The sequence below is a fragment of the Triturus cristatus genome, chromosome 3_1 (assembly GCF_964204655.1).
Source record: "Triturus cristatus chromosome 3_1, aTriCri1.1, whole genome shotgun sequence".
In the NCBI taxonomy this organism is placed as follows: domain Eukaryota; kingdom Metazoa; phylum Chordata; class Amphibia; order Caudata; family Salamandridae; genus Triturus; species Triturus cristatus.
The window spans coordinates 791,220,841-791,237,627 of NC_140583.1; the positions used below are offsets into that span (position 1 = coordinate 791,220,841).

The following is a 16,787-nucleotide window of genomic DNA, read 5'->3' on the forward strand; positions in this document are numbered from 1 at the left end:
ACCGTAACACTGCGTTGAACCTTAGGCGCCTCCACGGCGTGCTCGCAAGGACGGGGACGCTGCGGGAGTCGACCATTGTGGCTGCACTTGACGCCACGATGGCTTTTGACACGGTGGAGTGGGCATATCTGTGGGCTGCACTTGCAAAATTCGGCTTTGGACCTGGCTTTGTTGGCTGGGTGAGGCTACTGTATGAAGGACCCTTGGCTAAAGTCGCGGTCAATGGTAGGGCGTCCTGCCCGTTCGAGCTGGGGAGGGGCACCAGGCAGGGTTGTCCCCTGTCACCGTTGTTGTTTTCCCTTGCTCTTGAACCGCTAGCGGCATGGATACGATGGCACCCGGACATAAGGGGGATCCGATGGTCACCAGATCATGAGGACCGCATTTCTCTTTATGCCGACGACATTTTGTTATACCTCACCTCACCCAGGAAATCCCTCATAGTAGTCTGTGATGTTCTGACTTCTTTTGGTAGGAACTCGGGTCTCACCATTAACTGGGGGAAGTCGTATCTGTATGCCCTAAGTGGTGACGTCCCTGTCCTCCCGCGGAATTGCTCGATCCAGATCGCCCAGGGGGGCTTTTTGTATCTAGGGATCTATATCTCCACAGATCCAATTGTTCGATATGAGAGAAACCTGCTCCCTCCATTGACGCGCCTGCGGCGGGATGTGGCGGGTTGGCGGCGGTTGCCGCTCTCCCTCCTAGGCCGTGCCGCACTGTTCAAAATGATGTCTCTTCCCCGCTTCCTTTATGCCCTGCAGAATACCCTGGAGCTGGTCCCGGCCGGCTATTTTCGGGAGGTCGAGAGCCTCCAGCGCTCGTTGCTGTGGGAGTGCCGACCGCGTATAGCTATTGCAAAGCTGACCCTTCCGTGGTACGATGGGGGTATCGCGCTTCCTAACATTAGAAGATATTATTGGGCCACTCAGTTGAGTGCGATTAACCATGGAGTCTACGGTCCGGCGCTGAGCCCCGGCTTCGCTATGGATCGGTGGTTGTTGCGCGGGGGTAATTACTCTAGAGCACTGTACTCCAGGTCAATGGATGGGTCCCTTACGGGGCCAACCAAGACGGCGGTGCATGTGTGGAAGGCTGTTACGAACTCGCTGGGTTGGAAGGATAGGCTTACCCTCGCTACTCCGCTGTTTGAATCTGATACATTGGGGAAACTTTGGCACACGAAGGGGTTCGAGAAATGGGACCTGATTGGGATATCCAGGGTGGGGGACCTGCTGGTTAAGGGCAGGGTGAAATCGTTTGACGAGCTGCGGACGGAGTACGAACTGGAGGGTACGGAATATTTCCGGTATGCACAGGTGCGCCACGCTCTGCGGTCCGTCCTCGTCGAGGGGGAGACCGTGCCTGAGTCCTCTCCCTTGGAGGATCGGATCCTGGATGGCCATATGCCGGAGAGTACAATCTCCTTAATTTACAAGAAGCTTGTTAATGTCTGGACTGACCTCCTCCTAGGGGTGCGTGATCAGTGGACTAGGGATGGCCTTGAACTGGATGATGAGGACTGGCAGTATGCCATCTCCTCTCCTAAGGAGGTCGCGATCCTGGCAAGACTGAGGCTGGTGCAGCTTAAGATACTTCATAGAGTATGTCACGGGGCCCCGACTGATTCATATGGGTTTCTCCGAGGATGGCTTATGTAAGAGAGGCTGTGGGATGGTGGGAACCTTCCTACATATCATTTGGGAATGTGGTGTGATCACGGAGTTCTGGAAACGAATTCATGATGTGATGCAGGAGGTCACGGGTATTGCACTGCTGCCGGAGGCACGGCGTTGTCTTTTGAATGTCTGGGGTCCCACTGACTATGATGCGGCGCAGACTCAATGGGTGACCCTAGGAAATATGGTGGCGAAGCGGGATATTGCGCGATTGTGGGGTTCCCAGAGACCTCCCACTATGGAAGCATGGATGGAAAATATGGACTGGAGCATGTTTAGGGAGAAAACGGTGTATAGTGCCCGGGGGCGCCCTCAGAAATGGCACAAGATATGGGGGCGATGGAACCAGTATAGGGGTGATATAGGTCTGCCCCCGGTCTCTGAACCGTTAGAGGAGCAACTTTCCCCCTAGCTTCCCTTCCAACTTGGGATTTTTATGATGATTATATGCTTGAATGTTAGCGCCTCTGCTTCTCCCTCATCCACCCGGCCGGTGGCTTTGCTCTGACTTTGGGAATGGGGCCTCGCCCCCACCGGGAACCGGCACGAGTTCATTGTGTGTACTGCCTTGCTTGTGTTATTTACTTTAGGTTTGTCTTAAAAAGGAACCTTTGTTTTTCCTGTTCCAGAGCTGTGGACACTTTCATGTGTTGTACTTAATGGGCTGCCGAACCTCCGGGATGTCGGCTGAATAGCTGTGTTCCAGACTGGCATAAATAAAGGTTTAAAAAAAAAAAAAAAAAAAAAAATCTAGTAGTCCTCTGATGAAAATATTTCGCTCAATGCCCAGGTGGGACCATGGCATTGGTTTCACGGACTCAAATTGAGGTATCTCACTCTTCTTCTGTTAACTGAGTTTCAAACATACAAATATGTAGGTGACTGTGGGCCAGGAACGCTGCAATTAACCTCATTGTGGATTTACATTAAAAAGATCACATTTGTGCTGCCAGAAAATCTCTGCACTTACTCCCAGTGTGCGCTTTGGAATGGGCTGTGTGGTATTTAAATGTCTCTAATCTTGCACCTAGTTTCCTGGCAAAAGGACTTGAAGTTTGCACCCCTCCTTTCGATCTTTTTAACTTTGATTATGAAATAATGGTGGTCCCTTTGTAATAGCGGAGCACTAGGGGTGGCTGATATTTATCTACTAAAGGCCCCCGATTCTAGAGTTCACTTTTGCTTGCGCTCCATCACTCCCCCTGACAAATCATCAAAACGTGTCGAAGGTACAAATATTTTAAGGTACTCCAAGACCGAAAAAAGAGACCCACTTGCTCTTAGAAACCAACTACCCCTACAATCAAACGTGGATGGTGTCGTTTACTCGGGCCTTGCACTCTACGGCCTTTCGGCTTGGTTGCGCTGCATAGATACCACATGCATACAGTGTGCACGGAACTAGTGTAACAAATAAGTGAGGAAGGCATGTGTATCACCTATAGCCAGTCCTGTCTTGCAGCCAACAGGACTTTACTCTGGGTCTCTAAAATCTGCTTTGCCCATTAAAAGCCTGCAAGTCCCATATCTGAAACCTGCTGCCTAAAAAGCCTGTACTCGCTGACTGGACCACACAGTACATTAACAGCTATGACTTGCGCTCAGCTAAGCTTCTGAGCATAAATAGTACAGGCTGGGTCAGCAAACAGCACTTCAGCACACTGCTCTTATGTGCTAAGTACTCTTGTAAGTGACTCAGGTTTGCATACAAATTTGAGAGGCCAGGCATAGGTGGATATTTTGGAATTCTTCAGGCATACTTTGCGGTTGCTCAGCTACTTTATTTCAGCCTTTTTAGACAGCATGTCTGCCTTTTATGCTACCTTTGGAGTAACCTGACGTTCAGATACCGATCAGATTACCTCAGAGCCAAGCTGCCAAAGGTGAGATCAAAGAAAGACATGAGAAGAAAACTGTGTCTAAGGTATCTGCCAGATATGCAGTGAGCTCTTCGTGTCCCAAACCTGTAGTTGTCCTTTGAATTCGGACAGTTAATTGGACATTGCAGAATACATGGCATTTTAAAGGTCCGAGTATGTCTATTTCTTTCCTCTTGGATTTAAGGGCTGCACCTTGGAGGTCAGGACTGCTGAAGCGCTGTGGCACTTTCTGGTGTGGTGTCCGCCTGGGTGTCGTTACTTTAATGATGTGTTTATGTCCTTGTTTCGGAGACCTCGTGTTTGTGCTCGTGTGACAGGATTCATTTTGTACTGTCAGGTGCTGCTGTGTCGGAGTCTGTCTGATTTAAAAGCGCTTAAACTGTATGCGTTAGCACATTAAACTCCGTCTTTCTGGATTTGTCAATGCTTGTTTACACTTGGACTTATGGATCATTGAAACAAAAACGTTCCTCCTGCTTATGCAGTAAAACCGCTTCAGTGAAAAGTAGCCAGTTTAGTGTTCTTCAAATAAATCACTACCACACGAGTACACCAAGATGAACTCTAGCAGCTACTGTGCAGGCTGTTAACAATATGAAGTGGTCCTGGGTGGTCCAAATCCTTGAGCACTTCCTTAACCGACCCAGAACTGAACCAATAAAAGGACAACAGAGTAAATTAGCAATTGTGGTAGACTTAGTCGACCAGACCTACTGTAGTGCCTAAAGATTGCACTGAGTATCTGATACTCCCACAACTCACTGCCCTTGGTTAGTGCACCACTTTTCATATATTGCCTCTTGATTGATGCCAGCTGGATTTTGCTTTCTGGTCCTTGTCAGGACTTTGGTCTCGATTCCAAGGAGAGGGCATTGGAATGGGTTATCTAACACACCAAACTGTTTGGAAGATTTCTTTTCCCAGTAAATTTCAGTGTGTCTCTGTTGGACCTGTCAGCCTTAGGACGGTCTTCTCCTACCTTTTTGCCCTTTTGCCTCCCACTTTAACTGTACATTTGTGTTGGACTCTGCTGATCAGTGCTAAGGTGCGGGTTTCTCTCTCCTAAAAACAGGACGACATTGGGATACCTGCCGCAGGCCTCTGCCGTCGCAGTGCGGCCTACGCCTCCATGGGCCAGCATTAGGACTTTTCTTATATCCCTTTAAGTGATAACTTCTGAATGATAAGTAGTAGATATGTCATGTCTGGTATGGTTGGAATGGTAGTGAGTAACTCTCTAGTGGTGTATTGGGTTTTGACATTACTGTTTCAGAAATGCCACTTTTAGAAAGTGGACATTTCTCAGCTCTGTGTACCTGTAGCTGTAGCTTGCCCCAATCCACGTCTGGCCCAGGGTGGCAGCCTCACACTTACAGACTCCCCCAAACACAGGAAGGGCTGCCTTCATCTGCATACTGATGACCACCTTGGAGGGAGTGGTGATTCACACTTATATTTGAATAGGCTGGGCCCTGCTATCCCACAAAAGGCTTAACAACCCTGCTTTGTCAGTGCAGACAGCCAGGAGCCAGGTCAGGTGAGACAGGGAACAGAGAGTCCTATTTTAAGGACGTAATCCCATCACCCACCGAGGTGGCATGCTTCATCATCTGGGATTCTGCACTTGACGGGGACCCCTAGCACAGTCAACGGCTACAACCCCCTCACGGTGAGGGAGGAGCTCAGGGATGTTTTGATCCGGGACTATTCAGGATACACTAAATCCAGATGATGAGAAAACACTCACTCATTTGGTGATAGGCACAGCGCAAAAAACATAACTGTGAGGAAAGGGACACTAAAACTAGCTAACAGGAGCGAAAACTAACTTTATTAGTTCGTTCCTGGTGCCAGGATTAAAAACAGAGCAAAGTGCAGCCTGAAATTATAACTCATATGGTAGACACAACCAGGTCAACATGTTTCAGCCTACAAGACCCTACACGGTGTCGTGGCTTTCGTCAGGACCATAAGATATAAATAGCTGCTGCGTTTAACAAAATACAAGGTGATAATCAAAAAAGTTATAGGATGTTAATACAAAACCGGTAATCACACAGATAGGATGTTCGATTTACTGGAAGTACCCGTGATTCACGGATACAAGACTTCAGCTCACCTGGCAACAGCTCAGGGGAGAGGCACCACTCTGTCCGTCAGTAGCACGGGCTGCTACAGAGCTGAAACAGGAGTACCGACGGACAGAGTGGTCACACTTGTGAAGAGCAATGCATAGCTCTCCAGACAGAGCACAAGGAAGTGTGTAGGACAAATCCAGAGACTCGTCCTCCCTAACAATCATCATCAGATAAAAGGAGGACAGCTGTGCCAAGATGAAATCTCCAACTTCCGGACATCCCACAAACGAGGAGCTCCGTTTTAATCTGGATTAAGCTTCAAGATGAGCTTCAAGTGACGCAGCCGCCCAAGCCTTGTGCGTGATAACGCATAAGAAAAAAACTCAGGAAAAAGGGTGGTGTGAAAGGAGATTCTCTGAATATGGAAATCACTGCTCTCCCCACACATTCTGCCAACAATCTATTAGGAAACACGAGATTGATAAAGTCACAGTCCCAATTATATCTTGGACCATGGGTCTAAACTTTTCTGAAATTGGAGCTACTTTTGTTTAATGAAAATCTCCCCGATCTACTAATATTAATACTGCTGTAAGAGTGACTAAATCAGACAAGATCAAATTATCAGCCACCCCATGCAATATTGCCAGCAGTGATCTCACTGGGTGCTGGCAGTGACAGAAAAACAGGCTTTGCAAATTTGGATTGCCTTTACAAGCGTAATACATAACAGGCATAGCTACGGTGCTCCTGGCACCATGTAACAATATTAATAGTACATCTCCACAGTGCCAGATGCTTTATCACTGACATACCTGCTTTAAATATATTTTAGAAACTCAACCGTTTTCTAAAACATCAGCTTATGAGTTCTGAAAATACACACATTTTCTTCTCCAATACATACCTTTCAATACTGGGATACATGTATTCATTCACTAAAGCAAAGCTTCCATTTTTGTAGGTTGGGCTGCACACACGGGAGCTACTTGCAGGAAGGTGGAGAGCTATCAGTAGCTCACGAGCTACTCACGAGAGAAAACAGTCTTAGACATTTGACAACCCCCGAACTGCATTAAGGGTGTTGGATGGAGGAGGATCAGAAAACGAGAGAGAAGGTTTCAAGAACGAGTGAGTGATAACTGCTCACCAATAAGCAGCGAGGCATGTTATGTGCCCACCATTCGCCTCCCTTAGTTTTGGCTCTTGGCACCATTTCTTTCTGCCAGGTCTGCCTTAGTCACCTCAACAAAGGGTGGAAGTGTTTCCCTTCTGAGGGCAGGGCTGTGAGGTTACACAACACTGGGCTGAGGGGAGGGTTACACTCTGCCGCAATCTCTGAACACTGATTTGACTCTGCGAGAGTCAGCAGTGCAGAGTGCCTCTCATTTTGGGGCAGTTATTGTGTGTAGTTAGTAAACAACAAGGGGGACAATGAGGGCTTGATAAAGGTCCACCGTACTTGCCCTGGGTAGAACTAGAAGACAAAAGAGGTACGGTGTTCCTGGGTGGCAAGTTGGCCACCTGGTGAGTACTCAGAGTGGTGGGGAGGTGGGAAATACCTCCTTTCGGAACCAAGACCCTCACACACCCAGCAAGCTAGGTGTCATGCTTCATCATATGGGTCTGCTCCTCGTCGAGCCGGCGCTGCAATGCTCGACAGGCACCCATAAAAGGGCTCTTTAGCAGAGAGCTTTTGTTCCTTGCCGTATAGGTGTCGTGGGTGTGAGGGGTCTGGTAAGATGTAGATGTGGTGTGTGGGTTAAAACAGGTAAGGGAATCCTCTATAATTATTTTTATTCTGGAGAGGTCACAACCTGATTAAAAAGTAAAAAGAATTTAAAATGATGTCCCTGCCCCGTTTCCTCTATGCATTACAAAATTCGGCTGACCCCGTCCCAAACTCCTATTTTAAGGAAATCGAAGGACTCCAGCGGGACCTTCTTTGGAGTGGTAGACCGTGCATTGCTTTACCAAAACTCACACTCAGTTGGTATGACGGTGGAATCGGGCTACCAGACATAAGAAAATACTACTGGGCTACACACCTCACAGCAATAAACCACGGCACCTACGGTCGCCCTGACGCTCCGGGGTTCCGCATGGACCGCTGGATCCTTCCTAGCGGGGCCTACACCCGAGCACTGTATTCCAAACCTGACAGATACCCACTGACTGGGCCTACCAAGCACACAGTCAAGATCTGGCATGCCGCAACCCAACCTCTGGGCTGGAACAACAGATTAACACTTGCCACCCCGCTGTGGGATTCCCAAAAACTAGGGGACTTGGGTAACTCCAAAGGCTTCGACAAATGGGACCTGATTGGAATCTCCACTATTGGAGACCTATGGGAGGCAGGGGGGGTAAAACCTTTTAGTACTCTACAAAATCAATACGCACTGGCAGACTGAGTTTTTCAGATATCGTCAGGTCCGCCACGCATTACAATCCGCACTGCCTTGTGATGCCTCACCACCGGATAGCTCCCCATTAGAGGACAGACTGCTAGATGGGCATCTGCCCGAAAGGGCTATATCCTTAACTTACAGAAAACTTATCAACAACATGAGCAATCCCCTAACTCAACTGCGGGAGAAATGGCCGGGAGATGGCATCGAACTAGATGACGAAAGTTGGCAGACGGCGATCTCATCCCCTAAAATAGTTGCAATATCAGCGCGGCTCCGGCTTGTGCAGCTGAAAATCCTACATAGAATATATGTAACAGGTCCCCAACTGGTGCATATGGGGGGTCAGACGGATGGGTCCTGTAGACGGGGATGCTCTCAACCGGGCACTTTCATGCACATTCTATGGCACTGCAGACCAATCCAGGAATTCTGGCGTAAGACACATGCAATCATGAGCGAAATACTGGAGGCTGAGATCCAGCCAGAAGCGCCCAGATGCCTCCTTAATATCTGGGAACCGACAGACCTCACCACCCATGCCACACAGTGGGTCACACTCGGCTGTATGATAGCCAAACGGAACATTGCGCAGCTCTGGGGGGCCTCATATGCACCCACAATTACGGACTGGAAAAAAGACCTTGACTGGTGTATGCAAAGGGAGAAGTTTGTGTATACGGCCCGTGGCTGTCCCCGTAAATGGTCCAAGATATGGGCCCCTTGGAACTTATACCGTGGAAACATTTGTACCCCCCCTCGCATACATGATGATGCTGTCTCCCCTCCCCCGTGATTTCCATTGCATAAGCTTACTGTATTAATTATGTATATTGATTTTTGCGGTACCCTTCATATTGACTTTGTGATACTATGCCTTGTTGTCGAGTCTGTTTAATAAAAAGATTTATAAAAAAAAAAAATAGTCAAAAGAAGGTGGGCGACTATTTTGTTTTAATTTGACAAAAATTACGCTCTACCCCTTAGTGGTCAACATGTTTCTCGCCTATAAAATGTCTCTAATAGATCAGTTGGCGATTCCTCAGGACCTAGTGACTAAATGAAAACTATCTACAGTGTGTGGTGTGGTTCTACATACCACTTCTTCTCTCGAGCATTGCAGCGCCGGCTCGACGAGGAGCAGACCCATATGATGAAGCATGACACCTAGCTTGCTGGGTGTGTGAGGGTCCTAGTTCCGAAAGGAGGTATTTCCCACCTCCCCACCACTCCGAGTACTCACCAGGTGGCCAACTTGCCACCCAGGAACACCGTACCTCTTTTGTCTTGCAGTTATTGTGTGGTAATAGTGCCCAGGAAAATACCAACACCTTAGGCCCTACAGTTTTGTCCAGTACGGTAATGGCCTCTAAATTCAGCGTTTGCAGCTGGAAATGGTAGCTGACTTGGTAACACTGCATGTTTTTCTTGCTCAGACTCTTGGAGAACTGAAGTTTTATTTCCCTGCAAACATTTCGTCAGACTTTACTATGCAAACTACGTGTGTGGAATAACTGCAGGGTCTGTGCGGATTAGTACTCCAGTCCCACATCAATTCATTGCATCCTAATATGTATTACAGACCCATCTGCATGTAATCAGAGCCTCTGTGCCCACACGAGTCGAACCCCTCCCCCCCCCCTCTCCCGTGACTGGCACAAGTATGGTAGAAACCAATCAGGAGTGACGGTCAAGGACAAAAGCGAGCCTCGGATTCAGCAACAAATTAAGAGTTCTGTGGGGTCCAGGCACCCTCCCCTACTGACCCCACAAGGCACCCTCTCCTACTGACCCCACCAGGCACCCTCTCCTACTGACCCCACCAGGCACCCTCCCCTACTGACCCCACCAGGCACACTCTTCCTGCCCCCAGGGCGCATTAGGCACGGCTAAGCGCTTAATGAGTTGTATGTTGACATCTCCGAGAAGAAGGATGAACCTGAATGAAAATAAGAGGATTACTGGGGCTTTAGATGCGGATACAACAAACGGGAGCGCCCCTCCGCCCCGCACACTGGACGGAGCCACAATCCCCTCAGAATCCCCCGCGCCCCCCAAAGCGGACGAGCTACAGGTCAAGACCCTTGATGTGCGGCCCTCGTTGTGTGCCCCTCTTAACTCAAAAGAGACGCCGGCTCAAGACATATAGACGGAAGCTATACTTGACTGAAAGGTGCAAAAAAACATCGTGTCACTTACTGAAATTTTAACTACCACTGCAAGCAGTTCTGCTGCAGTTTGCTCCTTGCGAGAACGGGATTGACAACTCCCCTCTGAACTGACCGCACGAGCTTTTTTTTTTTTTTTTTTTACTTTTAACCACACACTAATCTCTATTTGGGAATAAAAATGCGTCCCTGAGCAAATGATACAATAAGTACCGCGGAAGACTGTTTTAACAAAGGGAGAGGGGAGGGTCTGAAACAGAGTGGCGTTTGAAAATACAGCCACAATTCTCACGTTTTCTTTAGGAATTTCTGGAGGTGCACATTTTCACGCACTCTTAGTGAGTTTCCAAAATTCATAGTAAGCAGGCTTTTTTGTTGCAAAACGCTGAATATATTGCATAAGGAGCAAAGTCTTAGGAAGATCAGAATGCATCAGAGATAGCGATACGGGTATAACACTCGCTCCTGCACAAGGGAGTAGCCAGAAAATTAAAATACCCCCACTTTGAGCCATCCCTCGAACGTCTACCCACTCTAGATAAGGTCCCTTAATCTAACTTCTGTCCATCTATTTCTCCACCCTTTAAGCCTGTCATGCATGCATCCATCTTTTCATTTTTACACCAATACATCCATCCTTTCACCATTCCAACATCTACCCTCTCATCATTAGTGTTGCATCCGTCCTTCCCCTCACCATTCCTCCATACTTTAACTATTCATCCATCCATTCATTTTCATCCACCCACAAATTCCTCATTTCAGTATGCCTTCTAGGGAGGCATTTGTGTTATATATCTATACAACCTTGAACGTCATTTCTGTGATTGTAATCTTGTATTTTTTTTTTTTTTTACTTTTTGGTTACAGGAGGATAGGGAGAGACCCAACTCCGATTCAGCGGTGACACCTACACGGGTTCCCTACGCTTTTCTTAGGAGGCACGATTGGGTGATGCACACTCAGATAAGAGTTGTTACAACATTTTCGCATTGAGTACCTGGCTGCGTCTGGACCTGTTGGGACTGATCAGTTGTCCTTTATTTCCTGGACAGGAATGCGGTTATTACATGCGGGTGGGCGTTAGAACTACAGTCTGACGTGTATACACTCCCATTGTGAGATCTTCTGTAAGTTTCCCTGCTTAGTTTCAGAATCCACCACTCCCCCGCAAAAGTTTATGGTACACTCCCATTGTGAGATCTTCTGTAAGTTTCCCTGCTTAGTTTCAGAATCCACCCCTCCCCCCCCCCCCCCCCCCCCCGCAAAAGTTTATGGGGTTCATTTCCCCCTTGTACCCTGATCATAGAGGATTCAGGTTGTCACCTTGGAGGGAACCTTGGCCACACTAACAACGCAGACCGTTTTTTACCCAGGCACTTGCCATTACCTTGATTCGAATGTATCCCTCCCCACCCGCCCACTGGTTCAATGTTACCCTTATGGTGGCACCGACTCGAGAGCATTTGGTCAGCACAATTTTAACCCAGTGAGGTTTTTACCCAGGCCATGGTACTCACTCCCCTCCACCCCCGTGACATATTCCATGCAGGTGCCGGAATTCCGCGACTGGCCACTAGTTTCTTCCTGAGATTCTTAACCTATATGATTCCTTCCAACCTCGTTGGACGGTTTCCGACTCTGGCTCTTACTAGCCTGGATGGGTAACTAGGCGGGGTCTTTTGGTACCATTTTCCTGACCCTTCGGCTGGGACACGGGGTCTTATCACATATATGACCCACCGTTTTCTACTGTTACCGGCCATGTACCTTACTAATTCTTCTTTCTACGTTGTCATTTGATGTTTAACCGTAATGACTGCATTCGATTGATGATGTAGGTACTGCTTTTCGATTACCATATTACATATAAATATGTTTTCAGAGTGATACGTTATGTTTAACTCAAGTATGAACTTTTTCTTTATGCTACATATGGCCGACACCAAGTCAATTTGAAAGGCCTCTGTTGATGTCTAATACATAGTATTTAAAATGCAGGTTATTGATGGAGACTTTGCATATGATCAAGGCTGCTGGGCAGCCGAAACGTGTTATGTGAAGATGAATTAAACATGAATATTTTGCCGCCGACTCTTACCGTGTCCTGAGAGTGCGTTACATGGTATATTGTGTTCGAGATATATATATATATATATATATATATACATACATATACACACACACACACACACATATACATATATATTTTTTAGTAATTTAGTAAAAACGAACGCCAGATCTGACAATCATTGGCAAGGCAAATGGGTTCGGCCTCGACAAGCCTATGTTTCCCCGCCCCCCAAACGTATGCAAAATATACAATAAACATTAAAAAGGTGAAAGCAATTAAACGTAATAAAAAGCAAAAATGTCAAAGGTGACGTTTACATGTTTGCAAAAAAAGTAAATAAAAAATGACCCATCCCCAAAAAGAATAAAGTGAAAGCAAAGATTGGCTTCCCAGCTCTTGCAGTGAAATGGGCCACTTTCTAGGTAGCTCTGCACATATACAAAAGCAAAATGCTATCACTCGTAGTGAAACAACCAAATGGGTTGACCCACTGCCTCATGCAGTAGGCTGTGGTGGGCGGAAGTAAAATGTGAATGACACTTGAACAGACCAGTGGATGAAGAGGGCTGACTAAAAGCCTCTCGATCTAAACCTTGCCGTTTCTATTTTTTTTAACGATTTTTCTTTTTTAAAACATGAGCCTGGTGAAAACAACTAAAGCGTATCTATAACAAACATAACAAGCATTGGCATAGCCAATAGGTCTCGCCTTTGGGACCTTATAAGTATTTAGTTGTAAGGCAGGTCCCAAAGGCAAGACCTATTGGCTATGCCAATGCTTGTTCTCTCTCTATTCACACCCTCTGTAATAATGAACACAATTCATCGCTGTCGAAACAGGTAGGAATAAGTGTTTAATCTTGACAAATGAGAAGGCCCGCTCGTAGTGAGCTGCCACAACCAACATGGAAAACGAAAACTGGCCTGTATCTTCTGTCAGGCTGAGGCTTCGATGAATATCAACGTATGACAACACTCCTTACTCCACCGGATGACTCCGGTGGACAGGAGCTAGATTCCATTGTAAACAAATACTACTAATGTAGGGCACAGTGAGGAAAGCTTTAAGACACGAGGCGCTGCATATAACGGGAGATTTCCTTCCACTCTGCTGCAGGGCTGAAGAGGGAGAGACATAAAAGTCAAACACGGAGGACCACGGGGAGGGTATTGTACTGTACCGGATCAATTGTTTGAGGTTTCATGCCGCGTGGTGACAAAATAATAAAGAGACGTAGCTTCAGAGAGACGAAGAAAAAACAAAGACCGCTTGAGAGGGATGGTGAAACAACACAGACAACTGTCGAGAGAGGAAAGCGGGTATTACATCTGCTAGCTGCAAATCAGGGTATTATCCGGTTTCCATAGCTACCTGGGACTCCACTATGCACTGCATAAGTATGAGACATTTGGCATGAGCTCCACTATGGTAACTGACAAGTAAGCTAGGATTCCTGCTAGCAATTTTGCCTGTGACAAAATAAAAACGTTGTCAACAGATCAAATAGGGTTTAAAATCATCCCGGTGCTGTTTCAAGAGTTGGGCTCGGTACGGCGCCTGCTTATCATGAATGAGGACTCTGCTGGCAGTGCGCAGTACCAGGGCACCTGGAAAGCGCCGCACTGATTCCTCAAACACAATTTTAACAGAAGGCAGGGTCTCTGCAGAGAGGAGAGGAGGAGCTGCAAGGCACGTTCTAGGAAACCTGGCTCACTTTTGTCATGTCTCCCCTACTCCTACACCTGCGCCTGCTCAGTGGGGTAATGCATGAATCAGAGTATGCTTTGATCGCAGCGATTTGAACATAGACGGAACTCAGCATCTCATCTTTCCTATGTGGATAAAATGAGTACGACTGGAGAATACTATCGCCGTTTATCAATGCCCCCTGTTGAGTGTGCGCATTGTGAGGTTGTTGCACACCCCTGAAACTGAACAGTTTGAGTTCTATAAAAAGAATGAAGTGAACCTACCAAACAATAAAAGTTTGCCCCATAGGCTGCACTCATTCAATAAGAGATCTTGATGGGTTGCATTAAGAAATTTAAACCCTGGCTGCTGTTCCTTACACATCGGATAGTGTGTTTATCCGGCGCGAAAGCTGCACTGACTGGGAATTGCACTGGGGTTTCGTGAACTATTTCTGCAGTACGTTAACATCCCCAGAGGTGTTATTTTAGTTCTAATTAAAAACGGTAATCCTAAACATAACTAAACACGTATGGGCATAATCCAAATTACGTGAACTACAAATAGTTAAAACATTGAAGCACAAGGAAGCCCCAACAAGCAGAAAAAAAACTCTTGGCGTAGCCTGCGGGTTAACTGACGCTCGGTAAACAAGTGAGAGGGGTGGGGGGGTGCGGCCGAGAGCACACACAGTATTTCCCTTGCGGGAGCGAGCAGGGGCACCATCTGTTTGCGAGATAATTACAAACAAATGACGCCAACGTGCACGCGTTGCAATTGAAAGCAATGCAAAGCGTGCACGTTTTTGGGCAAAAAAGCTGATCAATTCCAAGAGGTCCCCTCCTATGCAGAGCATGCGCGCTGTGTAGGCGAGACCTAAAAAGGAACCATGATACACTATTTCTGGAAATGTAGAGATTCACATAGCTAAATCACAGCACGCTGATGGCCTTAACAGTTCCAACAGGTTACCTTCGACACACCAAACCCTACTGAGATAAGAGTAGTGTTCCCCATAAACTTTATTTAGTGTGAGAGCCCATGGGAACGTGTTCTGGATCATCCACTTCTCCCCCTTCAGGAAAGGACAAGGCTCCCCATCAACAATACCCATGGCAAGATTCACCTTTAATATTTATAAGTTATCATTAACAAGGAGCTTTTATCTCCATAAGCACTTACTGACCCTCAGGCTGCCGCGGCTCCCCACAGACATACGCTCATCTTCATCTGAAACCTGAAGACAGAGGGCAGAAATTGGGAGGAAAAAAAGGGTGAAGAAGAAAATATAGAACAAGATCAAAGTGCTGATGATGATGGGACAGATTATATGAGGGGAGACAACAACATTTTAGAGGTAAGAGAAAGACAGAAAAGGTTATTAAAGAGACACCTTGACATCTAGTTAGACCTAAGCCAAAGTTGACAATAGTAAAAATAAAAACTGGTGTAAGGAGTCTAGAGTGACTTATTGCTCCCCACTTAGTGCAGCCTCCCTCTGGATGCATTCGACCCAAGCTGATTCTTGCCCCACACTGGCTGCCATCCAGATTTGTCATGTTTAAGTTCCCTGCTGCACACGTCACATGCTTAACAACAACCAATCTACCAGTCTAGTCTAGGCTGGCCACTGCACCTGCACAAGCTACACTCTGGCCCAGGATCAAGTATGTTGCTCATCTCGTACAGCTCACCCTGCACATCCACCTGAGACCACTCGCGGCATACGCTTGTATAGGCTACGTCTGCACACATCTTGAAAAGATCATGGTCTCTGCATACTCTTGGGAAGGTCAGCCGTGAGACTTGCATAGGCCTTGTCCTGCTTTGGTTCTTATTTTGAGCATCATGTTTTGACCAACACACTCCAGAGCATCCAAGGTATACTGTCCTCCAAGAGTGTTCTTCTTGGGCTGTCCTCTAAAAACACCCTACCCTCTCCAAGGGTCGTGTGTAGGTTTCCCTCTGCAAGCATCCCACCTTCCCGTGTGTCCTATGAAGATACCCCACTGTGTTATGACCAGTTCATTCTATACAAAAGTCAGTAATGGCCAATCACTGCAAGTGCTCCACTTTGGCCACTTCATGTGAGGATATTGGACAAAAACTGCTAACTGTAGTGCAGGTGGTGTAGGCTGTTCTCTTTAAGCATCCAACCCTCTGTGTACGCTGCTCAATGAGTACTGTGGACAGGAATCCATCCAAGGTTACAATCAGCTGTCAATTACTAATCTAAAGACGTGCTTACAAACATGATATTTACTGCATAAAATATCACAAAAGGCAAGCTTAACATCACTCAAAGAGCAGCATAGGGAGGAGAGAAAGTATAGTTAAGGGAAGAGAGAAGAAGCAGGGGATGAGATGAAGAAGATGGAGTGAAGACATAAGGACACACTCACCGAGGTGTTCCTCCGGGGCCTGTGAGAATAGCGCTCACTGTCTTCCTAACGAGGACAGGCAGGAAAGGAGAAACAAAAGAGAAACAGTCAAAGAGCTGGAGAAGTAGGACAGCCAAATCTCATCCCTGGTCAATGAGGAGTCACAGCTCCTGCTTTATATGAGGCCGTGTATTTCCGTTTTTTTATTATTGGCACATGATACAAACAACACCTCCTCCACCAACCCCACCTCTCCCAGTCTAAAACCTTCCTTGGACAGCATGGAGTAGCAGAAATGACACGAAGAGACGTGAAACACTAAAGCCCGAAAACGGGACAGATGGCAGTAACCATGTCCTTCACCAAGCTAAAGTCTACCAGAACACCCTGTGGCTGGGCTGAAACTGGACTTCATGCTGAGATATT

The 16,787-nt window shown here is 47.0% G+C and overlaps 1 protein-coding gene across 27 annotated transcripts in view; it reads right to left on the bottom strand.

Annotated features, from left to right (window-relative positions):
• Window positions 1–16,787, bottom strand: part of LRRFIP1 (LRR binding FLII interacting protein 1) — a 458,695-nt gene that overhangs the window by 190,695 nt on the left and 251,213 nt on the right. For 21 of the 27 annotated variants that reach the window (XM_085645079.1, XM_085645077.1, XM_085645080.1 and 18 more), the window contains exons 5-6: window positions 16,383–16,427; window positions 15,167–15,217 (exon numbers count right to left, since the gene is read on the bottom strand). The exons of the other annotated variants lie outside the window; for them this stretch is intronic. In XM_085645079.1, the coding sequence (XP_085501205.1) occupies window positions 15,167–15,217; window positions 16,383–16,427 (96 nt within the window). The remainder of the gene's footprint in view (window positions 1–15,166; window positions 15,218–16,382; window positions 16,428–16,787) is intronic. 27 annotated transcript variants of the gene reach the window in all.